Source organism: Tinamus guttatus, unplaced genomic scaffold (genome assembly GCF_059628265.1).
Source record: "Tinamus guttatus ecotype Peru unplaced genomic scaffold, ASM5962826v1 Tinamus_guttatus_pri_ptg000542l, whole genome shotgun sequence".
NCBI lineage: Eukaryota > Metazoa > Chordata > Aves > Tinamiformes > Tinamidae > Tinamus > Tinamus guttatus.
The window spans coordinates 608,790-625,682 of NW_028289076.1; the positions used below are offsets into that span (position 1 = coordinate 608,790).

Below are 16,893 nucleotides of genomic sequence, written 5' to 3' on the forward strand. Positions count from 1 at the left end.
AGCACTGGCCTGTTCACCCCTGCTGATGTTGAGAGAGTTCTTAGTATGCACAGATGAAGACTTACACATTTGGAAACCTTTAAAACTGGAACTGTGGTACATCTGGAGGCAGAAGAGGGGGGTGGCAGCTCAAAGGCGCAGTTCGGGATTTGGAAGCCAGCTGCTGCTTTAAGTGCAGAAGCCTTATCTTGCCTTTAGCTTTAGTTTGGGATCTCCTACTCAGAAACGAGGTTTTAAGTGATACTTGCGGAGTTACCCTTGTTGTACATACTTCAGTGATTAAATGATGCAGGAAACCAATCAGAAAAATGGCACAGGTGAAAAGGACCACACAGCACCTCTTTGCCTACTCTTACATAACTTCTTCATCAGATCTTTCCCATCTTCATATCAAATGATTTTAGAGCTTGTTTTCCCCAAAAACTGGGATGTAAGGCCTCCTCTAATTGCACAGAACCAGATGAAATTGATTTCCACACTCAGGTAATCATGACCTAATTTGTAGTTATGTATTGCTGTGGGGTCCAAAATCTTCAACCCAAGACGTGATAGGTGTTAAATGTTGCACACACACTGCTGAAGTCCCAGTCCCGAGAAACAGATTCCTTCGTTCATCTCCCGCTAAGGGTCTCTGCTTAAAATCAGTACATCTTGATAGAGAGAGTGTGTTTAGGACCATGTCTATTTGAGAAACCAAACAAAAATATTTCTGCAGGACGACCCACACGCCGTAATGTGTTAGTTATTTTCCATGCATATTTAGCAAGATGCAGTTCGCAGCCCCATGGGCTGAAAATACAAGAAATGATGTTATGCAGACTTCAGAATTTATTACGACCATAAAAGAAGAGGAAACCTTAATGCTTTGAAAAGCAGAGTTGTTACACGTTGTTGTAACGATGCGACATGTATCTACGCAGCTGAAGAACCCAGCGACCCACAGTCCTCTGAAGAGGAAAGAGCTTTTCGCTCCTATCAGAAACTCAAAGAAGATAAAGTCATTATGTAGGATGATTGGAATAATGATGCAAGGTTAACACTCAGACTTAAGTATTTCCAGACACATTTTCCCTGTTTGGCAGGAAACTTGTTTTGTAAGACATAGAATTGTCCTAATATAACAGCATAGCAACTGCAACTTAAAACAGAACAAGTCAGCTAATGGACTGTTAGGAGACTTTTGCTGTATAACAGCATTTCAGATGCATATATTAAAAAAAAACAGGTGGATAATCCAAATGTTCAGTTACTAGGACACTAACAGTTATGTCCATGGCAATTTTGTTTCTGTTCTTTAAACAAATCATCACTTGCAAGCACTAATGTTAAAACCAGAAAGCCAGTCTAGTACACAGTGGCTATAAATGCCAAATCAATTTTCAGCAGATAATAAAGTCCATGTTTTACAATCAGCAATGCACTGTTTTACTACCCAAAATGTAAGCTAATAATATATAGCTCTGCTAAATGGAAAATGCAGATACGCTGTTAAGAAACGGGCTGGCTGTGAGATGATGGATCATTTCTGCTGGGACCTTCTTAAAGCTATGTGCAAATGTTTTGAAAATATCACATGATGTGGCCATGTGTTAAAAATTACAGCCAGTTAAGTTCTCTGCTAAGAAAAATATGTGGGCAATTTATGAAATGCACTCCAGGATGGAGATATCTTAAGTAAAACCAGATTTTGAAAACAAACCCATTTTTTTGAAACATGAACTTTAAAAAAAAAAAAAAAAAAAAGTGCAGCCACATCTGGAGAGCAGAAGTAAAGAAAGGGTGGTCTGACCTAATACCAGGCCATCTTCTGAAAGAACAGCATTATTTCTGGGCTACAATGACTGTGATCACTGATTGTCCTTTTAAGGAAACCATGCTGAATACTGCCACGGGCAATAATAAAGCATTTTGTAGGCCAACATCTGTTCTTTGAAAGTACTATAAAACGACTGATAGATTTGTAATGTTTCATAAATAAAGTCCGGAATAAACAGTTCTAAACAAATAAATAAATAAAGCACACACGCGGAGTAATCAGACAAATTGGTGTACGGTATTAGATTTGAACACTGTTCCCCCAGCATCAATTATTTAGAGATAAGCACTTCCTAGAGTTCACTGAATAGAATGGGAAAAATGGTTAACTTGGTTACCGGGAGCCTCCTGTTAACAAGATTATCTTCCCATGGACTTTCTCTGAGTGCCTCCAAAGAAATCGGAATTGCTTTTACAGCGTTTCATTAGCAACTCTCTGTGCTGCAGCTTTTTAGTTACAGGGAAGTGAGAGGGTTAGTAGCCAATCCCAATTATAACAGTACGAACAGTTTGTCTTTGAAGAGCAAATTTATTTTGTGTAAAAGTGTTATCACTACACATAAACCAGAACCCACTTTTATTACTTCCTGCTCTTTCTCCAAAATAAGGAGGACTGTGGATGTCAGAATTACTAAAGGGGTGCTTCCGAATTCAAGACTTCACACATACACAAAAGGCGCTGACATAATATCAGATTACATAAAAAATACACATCCTTTTAATCTTCTGTACATAATGTGCTTACTTTAAAAATACGAAATCTGCCCCAGATGGCTAATAATGCCCATTTGAAAAAAAAGCAACACCACAATATTAAAGGGCTAAAATATGCTGTGAACAGATTGAGAGGCAGTTCATCCTAGAGGAGAGCAAAAAAGTGCAGATGGGTGTCAAAAATAGCCAAGTGTCAGATCTGTTCAAGTATCTCCATTCTGGCACATGCTCCCAGTCACAGCTGTTAGTGTATTCTCTATATCCAAGTGCAAGGTTTTCTAACACTCAGAGCTGACATTAAAACACACTTCTTGCTTGCTTCTGCCTTAAGAGAAGGCTGGAAATTAAAGATTTATTTAATGTTAAAGCTTAACGAGTATTGATAAGGGTACACATACTCAAGTGTAGCACGTGCCATTTTGATTAAAGATGCATGAAATTTTAACCAGCAGGTAGATTAAGTAATTTAAACGCCGAAGGCTTAATAGGTTTTCAAAAAACTCCACCTTAGGCATTCCAATATTGTTTGCTAATATCCCCCAGTAACACATACAAGGATCAAAACTGATACAACTGGATAACTTTAGTACGTTTAAATATCTTTGCAGAACACAAGCAGAAAACCACAGGAAAAGAATAGCTTCATACAAAATGTGAGAAAAATGCAAATAATGCAGAATGCATAGTTTTCTAAATTAATGAATCGCCATGATATTTCTAATGAACATCACATCCCCAGCAATATAATGCATGCAAATCAAATTTTCAGTTTAAAGGGTTAAATTGACCTTTCATAGTCCTCAGTTGTTATCTATGCAAATTAATTTGCCCATATTTCAACCATATAAATCCTCTTAGCCTTGTGCTTTGAGCAAACAGAGCCCACTTTCTGTTACAAGCCGGGGATCAGCAAACACCCGAGCGAGGGAGCCTGACCATGTAGAAAAATCCTAAAAGGAAAACATTCTTCAAACAACTGGCACTACCTACATGCAACTGCGGTTGCAGCAAACTGGCAGATACTGTTTCAAAACACCATCTGCGAGGTGTGCAGACTCGCTGTGATCAAGCATAGCCTCTTCTGCCCGTCCTACCCAAATAATCCACAAGAACCAGCCAGCTGTAGGATCTCTAGCCCTGCTTTTTTTTTTTTTTTTTTTTTTTCTGTTATCTGCAGACACAGGCTGTTATAATCAGGCACATGGCTCTGTTCAGTCTTACCAAAAAAAAAAAAAAGACAAACAAAACACACCAAATTCAATCCACTCTGTCGGGGTCGAGCATCTCACAAAACCCCTCAAACAAATCTTCCGCTATAGAAGCGATGTTTGCACTGGCAAGAACGCTAATCAATTAGACAAGTGATCTAAAGATCCAAGGACAATATTTTTGTGAGGAAACCGACCTATTAAAATTTCCAGCTCTGCAGCGATTTCTCTAATTCAGCAGATTTTTTTTCCCGGTTTTATTTTGTATTTGCATATTTCAACGATTTCTCTGCTGACAGCGAAGGACTGTGATTTAGGACAATGCTGAAGCACTTTGATTTATAAATCGCCTTCACTTCTCCAACATAAACAGCCTCTCAAAGAGAGAATTTCAGCTGATGGGCGAACGCTGCAAACGATCCCTACCGATCAAATGTTTGCAGATACAAGGTACAGCTGACAGTCATAAAAGGCAGCCCCAAGCCCTATTTCGCTGCACTAAAATTACACCGGTGCAGACCCATGCCCCTCCACATAAGCTGACTTTCTGCTATTTCTATCCTTTTTCATCGAAACCTCCGGTCCTGCTGTAAGTATCATCTTTGGCAGCTTCCTCAGACAAATTCCCCTCCCCCAGACACATACACAACAGAATTAGCATCCACGATCACGCCGTATCCCTATCAGCTTGCAAATCCCCATCTATATTTTTTTTTAAAAAAAAAAAGGGAAAAAAGGAGAAAAGAAACCTGATCTCTGAAAACAATTAGCGTTTCCTCATTTAAAATCAAAAAGAGCTGCAAGGATTTTAACTCACCAGGCATCCTCGGCTAAAATATACCCCACTGTAAATGGCTCTGCGCTGCGAGCGAGCGTATTTCGGGCTCAGCGCCTCCTGTTCTGGAATGAGCGCGGGGAGGCGAGCGGGGCCATCAGCGCTGGCGGTGGCAGCGTCGCTGCAGGCAGGATGCTGGGCGCGTGCGTTTGCCAGGCAAAGACAGATGGAGAGCTGACACTCTGTATTGCACTTGGAGCAGAAATGTGAATGATGACAGGAGCACATGTGGCCTTGAACCCAGCCCTGTCTCTTCAGGCAGAACAATGACAGGGATGTGTGTGCAAATTATCACAACCCCAGCTCCCCTCGCTGACTCCTTTTACTCTACCTTTCACACCAAGTTCCAGATGACCAAAGAATAGAAAGTAGGATGTGGAGCGATAAGCTAAAAACGCTGCATTATTCATTTTTTCCCTTAAAAGTTAACCCTTTCTTGCACCAAAAGCAATTAAGGAAACCGGCTTCAAGCTGGCTCAGCTCCCCTCCAAAAGTGGAAACAAATTCATTCTTTATTTTAACAGCCATAATTCTGGACTCCATGGGACTACGTTTGTTTATTTAGCTGGAAATTCAAGACGTGCACAGAGAGATACCAGCAGTCCCCCCTCCTCTGCCTCCCCTCCCCACACTTGTCCCATTATTATGCTGTTTTACTATAGTGAACAGAGTATCAAAATCACTCCCTTTCTCAGGCTCTCAGTAGTGTGTGTAAAATAGAACACACTTAGAAAGCAGACCACTTTTATTTTACTATAGTGCTTTTTAACCCCCTGGGATTGCTGCATTGATATGTTCCAAACATTCGCAGCTTACTCTCCTCTACCTTGCATGGTGATCCATGGGGGATGAAAACAAAATCTTCCCTGTAAAGCTTTTTCAAAAGCTAAGCAATCATGTCCTCCCAATTTCTGATTTTGCACACCCCTTAAATGTTTATCCTTCACATGAATAACGTATGCCTGGCTAGGTTCAATGCACTCTTCCCTATTAAGCTTTAATGGACACCATGATACATAAAACTACAAGTCTTTGTTATAGTGCTTTATCTAAAGCTGGCTATTTTCTTCTCAGCAGTCCCTCTTTAGTCCTTTGTAAAACATCTTTGCCTCTTAGGAGAAACATATGCCTGACTCACATGCCTTCTGTAGAACGTATAGCCTTACACCAAATTCCAGGCACAAGGAAAAATAGCTTCTTTTTCGAAACTCTCCTCCGATTTAGCCCTTGCACAACCTCCTCTGTTTTAGCGAGCGTATTTTTCCAGCAATTAGCACATGGGTTCTCTCTTCGACGTTGCCTTTTCAGGCTACGTTTAAACCCGGACAGAAACACGGTCAGAGCTCCACAAGCTGCAACCCCGTCAGGATGAGCATCATGCTTTTGTACTTATTTGCGCAACCCCTCGGTTTTGTGCTATGCCATCGTCTGTCGTTAACACACAGAAACAACCCCGCTTCCAGGCCTTCCTCTTCCTTCCTCTAGCTGCCACGAAGCCTGATAAAGATCTCTTTCGGAAAAGACACATGCGAAATTAAGCAAAAAATAGCAGCCCTCCCAATGTCCGGACTGAGCTCCTGAACATCTCTGACTTGAAACAAATGAGTCACCTATTCCCTGATACATCCCCAGGAACTTTTTTAACGTGGTCTACATGCACCAGGCTTTAGTAAAGCAGGAGGGAGAGGGGCTCCAGCCATGGGATCGGCAAAGCCGTGAGGCGAGGAGCGAGCGGCTGCCCTCGCCTCAGCACGTCCTGTGGCGCTCGCCGCACGACGCGGCCCCTCCTCGAGGCAACCTCTCCTTCATCTTCATCAGATATCTGCTCTAATGAAGTTCTGTGTAATGGATTTTTGTGCACCTGAGCGCCAAGCCGAGACACCGAGCACCCTTTCCTGACAGAAAGCTGCCCTGAAGGGGCAAAAACGTAAAGAGGGAAGGGAGGGAGCAGCAATGCAAGTCCATGCCACCAGGGCCTTGGGCGGATTTAGCCTTCTTTTTGCTTTATTATTTGATGCACTGTCTAAAACCAGTCAGTCAGTATTGTATTTGCTGCGTTGTTTTTCTTTTTTAATGCTGTGCTCTACATGAAAGGAAAAACATTTTCACAGTGGGAAACGCAACCTTACATCAACATCGACGCAGCCCGAATCAGCTTTAGAGTAGCAAGTAACGTGTCAAAGGTAGCACGCGCTTTAATAAAACTGCACAACGTTCACTTTTAAAAGCAGGTCTTAATATCAGTACATTGTAAATCCACAGACCAAGGCTCACGAAATTGAACTTCCATATGCTCTGTGATTATGCATCTTTTCTGTGTGTAAAAAGCCTTTTTAAGCTGTTATCTGACTACAGTAATTGCCATTTAAATTGATCCACGTCAACAAAACCTGGATCCCTGGAGATTCTCACCTAGAAGGCTGCCTGTGGAAGGGGCTAGCAGAATGCCTGTGCATCTGAGACTACTTCAGCATTTTCTCAAGCAGCCAGCTGCATGAATAGTTTTTCCCTCTCATTATTTAATACACTGAGGCAGGCAGGCTGCAACCCATTTGGCAGTCCTCCCTGAATAAAAATCTCTGGATATTTATTCTCTTCCCCCACTCCTCTTCCCTTTTTAAAGCAGTCACTTAAAGATTGCTATAATAGTTTTTGCACTATTTCTGAAATTTTAGTAGGCCAAGATGGACATTCTGTAAAACATTTTTATTCTGCACTTCTGTCATCATGAAGGAAAAAAAAAAAAGAAAATGCAGACGTTTTAACATATGTACACTTCTGCTGTAACACAGGAATTTGTACAAGAGGTAGCAACAAAAGGAAAGGGATACAAACTGAGCAAAAGAGTGAAAATACAAGAAGATAACCTGCAACCGATCTCTTTATGCTGCATGTTACATTACACTTTCCAGGATGACAGCCTGGAAACCAGCTCCTTCTCTGACAATCATTCAAAGCACCTTACAAATGAACTTTAAACAATCATCTACGATGCTTACCTCAAAAATGGGTAAAAGGAGGCTAAAGAGCCTCCAAACTCAGGTATTTGCAAAGAAAAAGATTGACGCACTGATCACATAACGCTGTTATCACATCGCACAGATGAAAAAGAGAAATTCCACTGAAAAGCGCAGAGATGGTCTTTTGCTTCGACCTAACTTAATAACGGGGCCTGGAAGTCCCCTGAAATGCATCTGTAGTTAATGAAATCTCTCTATTAACAGTGAAGGAAGAATTTAACTCAAAGCTTTTCTGTAGGACTTCTCAACTTCCCGCTCTCCTTATAGCGGACTGTTGTGATACATTGTGACTCCACACAGTGGGTATTAAGTGAGTTAATTCAAAGGAGCTGAAACCTCATTGATCCTAATTGAAAGCAATACACCCAACCAAATAGTTTTCTACCCCATCTGCTCTGGCCTGCCACCAGCTATTCAATACAAGAGAATTAATAGTTTCAGATATTCTAACCGACCCAATAAAAGCACTCATTTAAGCAGGCCTGCATTAACAAAGTGAAAAACCAAGGGCAAAACAGGTTCAAATGGAGCATTTTACTCCTAGTTGGCTTTAACAAAGCTGGATAATGCTTATTCTGACTTTTTATGTGCAAGACTTGATAAACTGAATGAGAAGGCACTCAATGATCAGTCAACGAGCATTGATGAATGGTCATTAGGACCCCCCCAATCTCAGGGAAGGCCATTCCACAAAGTGGCGCACCAGCTTGAAAGGGCGGACTCACTAATGTCCAGATTTCCCCGCTTGCTTGTTCCACTTTCACTTTCAGACCACTGGCCACCAAATGAGGCTGACATATTGGAAAATAATCTTTTATGGGCGACTGGTAAATAAAAATGGAGGCATTAGCTGGGCTTTCAAATTCAAATCTGCTAGTTTTGTCAGCCCCCAAACGTTTTGATTTTCCACCCAGCTGGAAGCTATTAGTGTTTTCTTAAGGCATCCCACTGACAGGGCAAACCCACCTAATGTGTGAGCTGTAGAGCTGATGGGGGGCACCGGAGACTACTGCTCGAGGCTTTCTTAACTTTATCCAGCTGACTGCAAAACCAAAGTACACTGAGGGCAACACCTGGGGAAGAGGCTCACTAATTTCTTGTGGCCAAATGTTTCTCGACCACCTCATGCAACAATAGTCCCCATGTGATATGTTGACAGCAATGGGCACGTTCAGCGTGACTTTTTGCATGGCATTGAACCTCCCTTGTTTTTACTGCACTACCACAAAAGGGCTCAAGCTCTTAAAGAAAGGCACTTCTTTGTAAACTTCCTTTCTATTTCCATGCTGGGAAATAGGATTCAAGTATTCCAATAAGATAATAGTCTTATATCTTATATCTTAACAGTAGCTCTTAATACGTGCAACACTAAACATTTGCCAGACAACACTAAACATTTCCCTAAGCATTTCCTTATTGGCAAAGCTTTCTTGGCTTCTGAAAGAAGAGAAATGGGACCTTTAAAACATACATATCTCAATGAAACACAGAGTCACCAAGATTATTTACACAAATAGTTGATATTTGAAAGCTACAGTTGCCAATCCAGGGAAAAAAATTTCCTGAAGGAAGAGAAACTGTTCATCAGGTTATTCCTAGTTCTGTGTTTGTCCTACTTCTAACTAAACGAAGACTGGATTGAATTCCTTGCAAGTGAGAAAGCCTTAATCTCTTCTTTGAGTCACGAAAATTTAGTCTTATTGTTTCAACAGTAAAATCAGAAATTAGTCCTCTAGAAAAGATTTCAAATCATCTGCTTAAGGCAACCTTGGCAGTGGAACAAACTTGGCAATCTAGGTCTAGCCTTATTTTCCATTGTTTTTGATCAAAACAAGACAAAATAAAACCAAATTCATTACTGTTGAAAGTGTCCAGAAACCTTAATGGAATTTCAGGTCTCTTTAAGGTTCAAAATAAGGAAAGTATACAAAAAAGATCTATACCAAAAATGTAGTTGTTGCAGAGTAGAAAGGCCAGCATAGGCTTCAGTTCTTAAAGAAATACATTCTGCTTCACTCTAGGTGTAGGAGCACTCACATATTCATATTGTTTTGGGGTCCTTTTCTTTGACTTGAGCTGAGCTAAACAAAACTTTCATTGAGTATTTTTTAAATAAAATATTTTCTGTAATGCGGGTAAAATTAAATCAAAATTGACTGTTAATTTCTATCATCATATATATTCAAAGAAAATTACCAAACCATCTGAGCATAAACATCACTGATGCACTTTAGAAAATTTGATATTGATTTGATATTATTTCTGAAAGGATCCAACAAAATACCCCAGAGGCCACTTCACAGGCAGGAAAATAAAGAGGTTCTGTGTGATCAGAGAAGCCTATCTGATAATATCTGGTCTTGTTGAACTAGGATCATATTTTAGGATCTCCAAAAAGGTTCCAAGCTACCATTTTTTTTTTTCAATTTGAAGCTCGGAGTGCTTGCTCGTTTAACACGGGTAAGGAAACTCCTCCTGCTGTAGTATATTAACCCCAGTTTTGACCTCTAATCAATGTCTTTTCAATGCATAGGATTTTCATAATAAAGATAATGTGAGAGCATATCTGTGTGAAAGAGCATCTACTGCTAGCCATAAATCCGAGTCTTGCATTTTTCTTTGTAACATGTCAATATTTGTGACACTAACTAAACATATTTTATTCATTTGACAAGGACCGTTACATTATATTGAAAACTTTTGTTTCAATGTCACCACCTCCCCGTTTTGACTGATGGCGAGCTCGTTTTGTTAAAACGCGCGGGGCGATAGCGTATGCTCCAGTGAACTTTCCCTCCTCTCAGCACCAGAGACAAAAACCTGCAGCTCTGCTCTGTGCTGGCAGCCATCTGGACAGCTTGCACTCAATGCCTGCCCCACACCACACTGCCGGCAAGATTTCAGGGCTCTGGAGCTCTGTGGAGCTATTCATGACATACCAATTTCGCATTTTCTGCTTGTACGCGTGCAACAATAAATGCTAATGAGGACTATGAATGACATTTTTAAAGACAATAAAAAGGTCTCCAAATCCCTTGCATATGGAGACACTATTTTCTAAACTTCACCTTCTGTTAGGGAGCCATTACACTCGAAAGGGGAAAAAAAAATAACCTAAGGAGAACAATGAGATGATCAAAGCGTAGCCAAGGCCTTCAGGATTCCAAAGAAAACAACGTTTGCAGAGCCAGGCTAATGACAGCCAGAGCCGATGCCGGAGCCCTGGCTCTCCACAGCACTGGCCCTTCCTACCTGAGGGCTCCAACTCCTGCCTGTCGCGGTGGGGAGGGACAGGGCGCACAAAGCCCCTTCCACCCATCCAACCTCCAAAGCCGCACACTCGGATTTTTAAATCATTGATCCACGGAGGAGTCCAAGCATAAACTGTTACCATCCAACAGTCTGGAATGCTGTAAGGAGAGATCGTTGTAATGACCAATGTGTCAAGAAAAATATTTAATTTTATATTTAATTTTTAAAAATTTAATTAAATATTTAATTTTAATGGTTTATTTTCCAAATCTGCCTTTTAAAATGCTATGACTAGTATATATTTTTTTTAAAAAAAAAGAAGTCTTTACTTTTACTAATATAATTTATACTTAATTAAAGACAGTTTCTCCTTATTAGTCAGCATTAAAAACACTTTCAGGAAAATCCACCAGGTGGAGCAAATACACAGCAATACAAAACACTAATTTATGATCATATAGCCATTTCCAACAGGGGATTTTTTTTTTTAATGGATATATGACCTCTCTTCTTCGCTCTTTTGTGATATATTGATCAAAATGTACTTATTTACCACATTTATAATCAAGCAAAAGCTTTGTTCGAAAAGGCCTTGTTGGAAAGCTGTGGTGCTACAGAGCAGCTTCAGTATTTTCAAACACCATGCACACTCAAGGAAGTGAAAACAACTCCAGAATATTTATTCAGCAAAATAGTATTTAAGAGCATACACATAGGTACGTCTGTGTGAGTATATATAGGGACACGCATATATTCAACAATAGAGGGATAATGTTGTGCTTGTAAAACAAGTTGAGAAGCTTTAAGAAAGCAAAGCTTAGTCCTACATCTGACACCCAGATCTTCTGGCTGGAGCCCGGGCAGCTCTGCACGTCCTGGGACGTGTTTATAAGGGCAGAGGTGGCAGGACGCGCTCCCGTAACACACACTCGAGCTCCCTATTAACGCCTTATGTCTGAATTGCATCAGACAACTACTGAATAATTTCAAAAGCGCAACGGAGGAGCCACTGTAAATAAATACTTAAGCATACCTAGGGCAGCTAAGTATTATTCCCCCCATTTACATTATATTCTTTTCAGAAGCAGGTGAGAAAGCCACTTCCTCGTCAAATGTTTTAAGTTTTCCTGATGAATGAGAAAGTCTAATGGCATAAAGGCAGGGGGGCACCCTTTTTCATGAAGAAAATTAGGAAATCCTAGCAGAAAAGTGGCTATGGATGAGTTTTCTCACAATTACAGTAGGACAACCCACTGGCAGATCCTGTAATTGCTAAAATGGCAAAGCAGTAAGAGCGAGTGAAGTGGCCTAATGCAGTTCAGCCTCTCGAAACACAGCAGAAGCATCAGCACAAACTCCCGCAGCCCTTGCTGAGGCAAAGACAACACCTCTCGTAAGCAACCCAAGGGAAATACTGGTCTTGGCAAAAGAAATCCTCCTCTGCTTCCCATGTTTCATTAGTTATGTCTTCCCTCCAGTTTTTCTCTGCCTTATTTGTCTGTCCAATGTCCTCTGTTTTCTCTCTATACCTATATTCTTCTCTCTACACCTATATCCTAAATTCTTCTTGCTATATCACCTATGTCCTTAGCTTGGTAGAGATCTCCTCATTGTTTTATACAACTCCCTTCCTCAATCCACTACATGAACAAAATTTAAAGTTATGTGTACTACCATAAACTATTACATGCAATTAACACATGAAAAAAGAGTATTATCATTACCCAACTAACACTACACTAACATTCAGGGATAAACACTGCACTAAGTTTAGTTTCCTCTGCAAAAAAAACAAGCAGAATGTGGTCACTTTAACACTGTGCCAGCTGAAAGGAGGCACACTGGATTGACTTAAGATTTGTGCAAAAACTGAAGGTGAATCCTACCACAGCTAAGGAAAATTAACATACAAAAGCTTTGCTTCTTTAAGGGCAGGGAGGAGCTGCCAGGAACAGAGAGCCTTTCAGTATCATTTCATTTGATCTAATTGGTTGTGTACCACATGGTGCTTAGCTGTAGCCATTGAGAACAGAAGCAAGCAAAGAATGCAGAGGTGATGATGAAGTGGGATTTCATACCAAGAGCAAATTACACCACTTCACACTAGGAGAACATCTGCAAAAAGCAGCAGTGTGTGTTTGGGCACAATGCAAGGTGCTAGTTTTAATACAGCCTTAATCACCTTGGGAATTGCTATCCATGAGAACTTTCCTATAGCAAGATTGTCACAGCAGAGGTTTGCAGAAACACGCAAGCTAAATATTTTTTTTCGGCTAAAAATATAGTATTGGTCCAAAACCATTATCTCTGAGGAACTTCTGAGGTGGCTACCATGATTAAGGCCTATCATTTTCTGCTGTTTTCAAAGAAGAGCTGGACATCTGATAAGTGGGAGGAAAGACAGAGAGGTTATGGCCGTCTTCTGCCCCTGGTTCTTCTGAATAGAATCATAGAATCATAGAATCATAGAATGCTTAGGGTTGGATGAGAATAAGAATGAGATGGATGAGAATGATGATGGATGAGAATAAGAATGCATCAGTGGTGAAATTTCTCTTGCTATCCTGCTGGTTCATATGGCCACTGGTCTGCTAGAGGAAACAAACAGCTGATTAGACTGGCAACCCTGAAAAATTGTAAAGGCACAGAACAATGGATGTGGGGACATGACATAAGTGACTTGTAAAGGTTTAACTAATAGCACCTTTCTACATTCAAATAGTGTCCTATACATATGTACAAACAGTACCTGAACAAGACACTGATCAAAGGGGATAAACAGTCTTGTTTTCAACCTAAAAACACCAAAAATGCCTATTTGAACTATGTTTTCTTTACGGTATGATGGGATAAAGGGATTTTAAACTGTGTGTTTAAGGAATTCACATTTATAGCAAAAAAAAAAAAAAAAAAAAAAAAAAAGGTCCTGAATCTAAAGGTGAAGGATTATGGACATATTTAAGAATTTATTAGATCACGATTATTGATCTGATGCACTGTAACAGCTCTTTTGTTGCACCATCCCCTGCAAATCCTTCTTAGATAGAGGATTAGTGACACAATAGATCATAATGACTCTTTTGGTCCCATTACACTATAATTTACTCACAGCTGCTTAGACCCACTGAAGGCTACATTCTTTTAATGAAGAGTATCCTAAAACCCTGTTCTGCTAATGGAAGTTAACTTGGGTAAGGAAAGGAATATGCCCTTAAATCAGTACAACAAAATCCTACGGAAATACTGGCAGGAAAATACAAGTTAGTGCTCAAACTCTGTTCCACGTACCGAAGCACCCCAAATGACCACCACATGAAAATGTCCTTCACAACCATAGGCACAACACCACAGATAGGACTTAAAGCCCTCAGTACAAAAGAAAATAAAGCGCTAGTTAACTTTCAGTTCTCTCTTATCCACTCCTATAACCACAAATGTCTTTTCTGGACTTGCCTCTGCCCACAATAATAACAGGCAGCAGTCACATGCTACACTGATTTTTGCTGCAAAGCCAGATTAATAAATTCCCGCCCTCTGCTCCTTGTCCCTGGGTCTTGTGATTGTAAATTCTGCCAGTACAGTTGTTAGCAGTGCTGTGCTGTAAAGGAGATTATTACAATTACCTAAATAAAAGTCAGACTCTTTTTATATATATCATATATATAATTTGAAAGTCATACTGTTCTCTAATTCTTCATTGCTTACAAATACATTCAAAACCCTTACCTAAGCACACTACTCAATATCCTTCAGCTATAATCGTGTACCTGGAATTCTACATCCAAAGGACAGTTTACATGTGTGAGGGCCAAAGTTTTACTCACGCCTAAACTCCACCTGGCTCTCGCTGAGCAGGGGACACGGCCCCTCGATCCTGCCGTACTTGAGCACCATGGTGCAGCACTCACACCACCACGGCCTTATTCCGGAGAAACTTCCTTCGGGTTTTAGTGTAGTTTTTTTTTTATTTCAGCAAACAGTAGCTATGAGCAAGGACAGCAACTGACTCTACTCAATATTTCAGAATTGAACACCAAACTGGACAGCTAAGAAAATCACAGTCCGAATAGAAGTGTTTACAACTGCCACCACTGTTTTAACAGGCCGTGTCTGTTCCGCCTTGGATGAATAAAAATAATGTGGAGAAGCATGCTGAGAATGAAAAACTTAAAATGCCAAATATGATGGTTACACTAATGAGATGAGGATTATTACATTTTTTAAAGTTTATTTGCTGTATAGCATAAGCACCACACAGAATAACCTGCTCTTCGGAAGACTTCTCCAAATCAAGGAGGCTAAGCAAGGGGAGAAGGAACAGTGTGGTGAAAGGAAAACACTGTGAGTTCCCAAACCAAAGAGTTAACAGGGTTTGCTTTAGTCACTGTTGTGCCAATGCCAGAATTACAAGGGAAGGACTAAAAAGGGCCTTTTTATTATTATTCTTTAAAAAAAAAAAAAACACCTCAGGCCTATCTGTCACAGCGTTGTCCGGGCTGGAAGAACCGGCAGGAACCTCGAATTCCTGACCCAGCCCTGCCGCACACAATGCCTGCTGAATGGAAGGAACCGCGGCGCGGCAGAGATAGGCCGCTGTCAGGAACCGGCCCTGACGCGCGGGCCGCGCCGCGCCGGCCTCGCAGGATGTCGGAGCGGCGAACGGCGGCCCCAGATACCGGCGTTTCACACACGCTCCGCCTGGATGTTTTGCTCTTCAGGTAATTAAACAAGGAAGCGGGGCCGGTGCGTTCGGGGCTGACCCCTGCGCAGCGGCTCCGCAGCCGCTTCCGCAAGGACTGCCCGGAGCATCAACAGCCTCGCCGGAGCGGCGCTCCTGCTCCCTCGCCCGGCTCTGCAACACATCTTCCTGCTGCTCTCCTTCCCTTTTTTTTTTTTTTTTTTTTTTTCTATTTGCTTGCTCTGTTCCACATGCCTTGCTGCTTTCTCTTAAAAAAAATAGGAAAGAAGAAAGAAAGGCTTGTTCCCGAATACGATCGAAATACTGAGTGACTGGGGGAAGGGAGCGGACAGAAGGCAAGAAGAGGTGCCCCAAGGGACTCCTAAATTAAAGCCTGCATTAAGGTCATTATCTAAAATGAAAAAGGTTCTGAAAAGTCTTTCTGATTCATCCAACCAACTGCCAGAGATTCATTTATTTAAAAACAAAATTATGCTGATTTAATCAAGGCTGGAGAGTCTTTGTCTTACAAGATGATATAAATCATAGAAGTAGACATTACTAAAATAGCCCAGTGTTACCCCTTTTCCTTCCCCTGAAAGCTAAGAAAGAGGGAAAGACAGGTGTTACCACCTCTATTCTGTAAAGACCCTACACAAATTGCTCTGTGCCTGACCCAGTTTCTATGCTCTTTAAATACTATTTAAACAAAATGATTTCTTAAAAAAAAAAAAAGTAACATATTCTTACTTTTGCAAATCCACAGAATAGAATATTGGCTGAAAGAGAGAGACCAAAAGAAAGAGGAATACAAAAGCCTGCCTGCTTGTCTGTGTTCAACACAAAGAGCATTAAATGAAAACAACTGGCACACTGCCAAATTCCTATACAGGCAAAGAGATTCAAATAAATTGATTTCACGCATCACACTGACCTGGGATCAGTGAGCAGCCGTACAATACACTCTCAGCGCCATGTGGGGCAAAGCCCATTAATGTTATCAGAGCCACAGTTATTACCAAGGGAAAAAAAAAAAAAAAAGGAAAAACCAAACTCTGCAAACTCAGAAAATCGCTTTGAAAAGGGAACTCCAGCTTTCGGTGAAGTGCTTTGTTTCAGTTTCCTAATAAAAATATCATATTGAGAGAGCCGATAGTCTGTTCATCTCCGAGGTTTTAAAGACTGTATTTTCAGATTAAAATAACTAAATGTCGTGCACCCTCTCTTCTTCTAGTCTCCTTTTAACGCAGTCACTCTCAACCTCTGTTGTTCTCTGCAAATTTCCTCTCTTCCCCATCCGCCAATGTTTTATATAGATTATAGGTTATTTTCTTTGTACTTCAAAAGCTGGATTCCTGCCCAGTATATTCT

At 40.8% G+C, this 16,893-nt stretch overlaps 1 protein-coding gene across 4 annotated transcripts in view; it reads right to left on the reverse strand.

Moving 5' to 3' along the window:
• The window catches only part of RUNX1T1 (RUNX1 partner transcriptional co-repressor 1), a 107,298-nt gene that overhangs the window by 69,415 nt on the left and 20,990 nt on the right, over nucleotides 1-16,893 (reverse strand). Inside the window, exon 1 of one of the 4 annotated variants that reach the window (XM_088534119.1) lies at nucleotides 4,555-4,714. The exons of the other annotated variants lie outside the window; for them this stretch is intronic. Within the exon in view, the coding sequence (XP_088390245.1) occupies nucleotides 4,555-4,561 (7 nt within the window). The 5' untranslated portion in view covers nucleotides 4,562-4,714. Of the gene's footprint in view, nucleotides 1-4,554; nucleotides 4,715-16,893 lie in introns of those variants that run through there. 4 annotated transcript variants of the gene reach the window in all.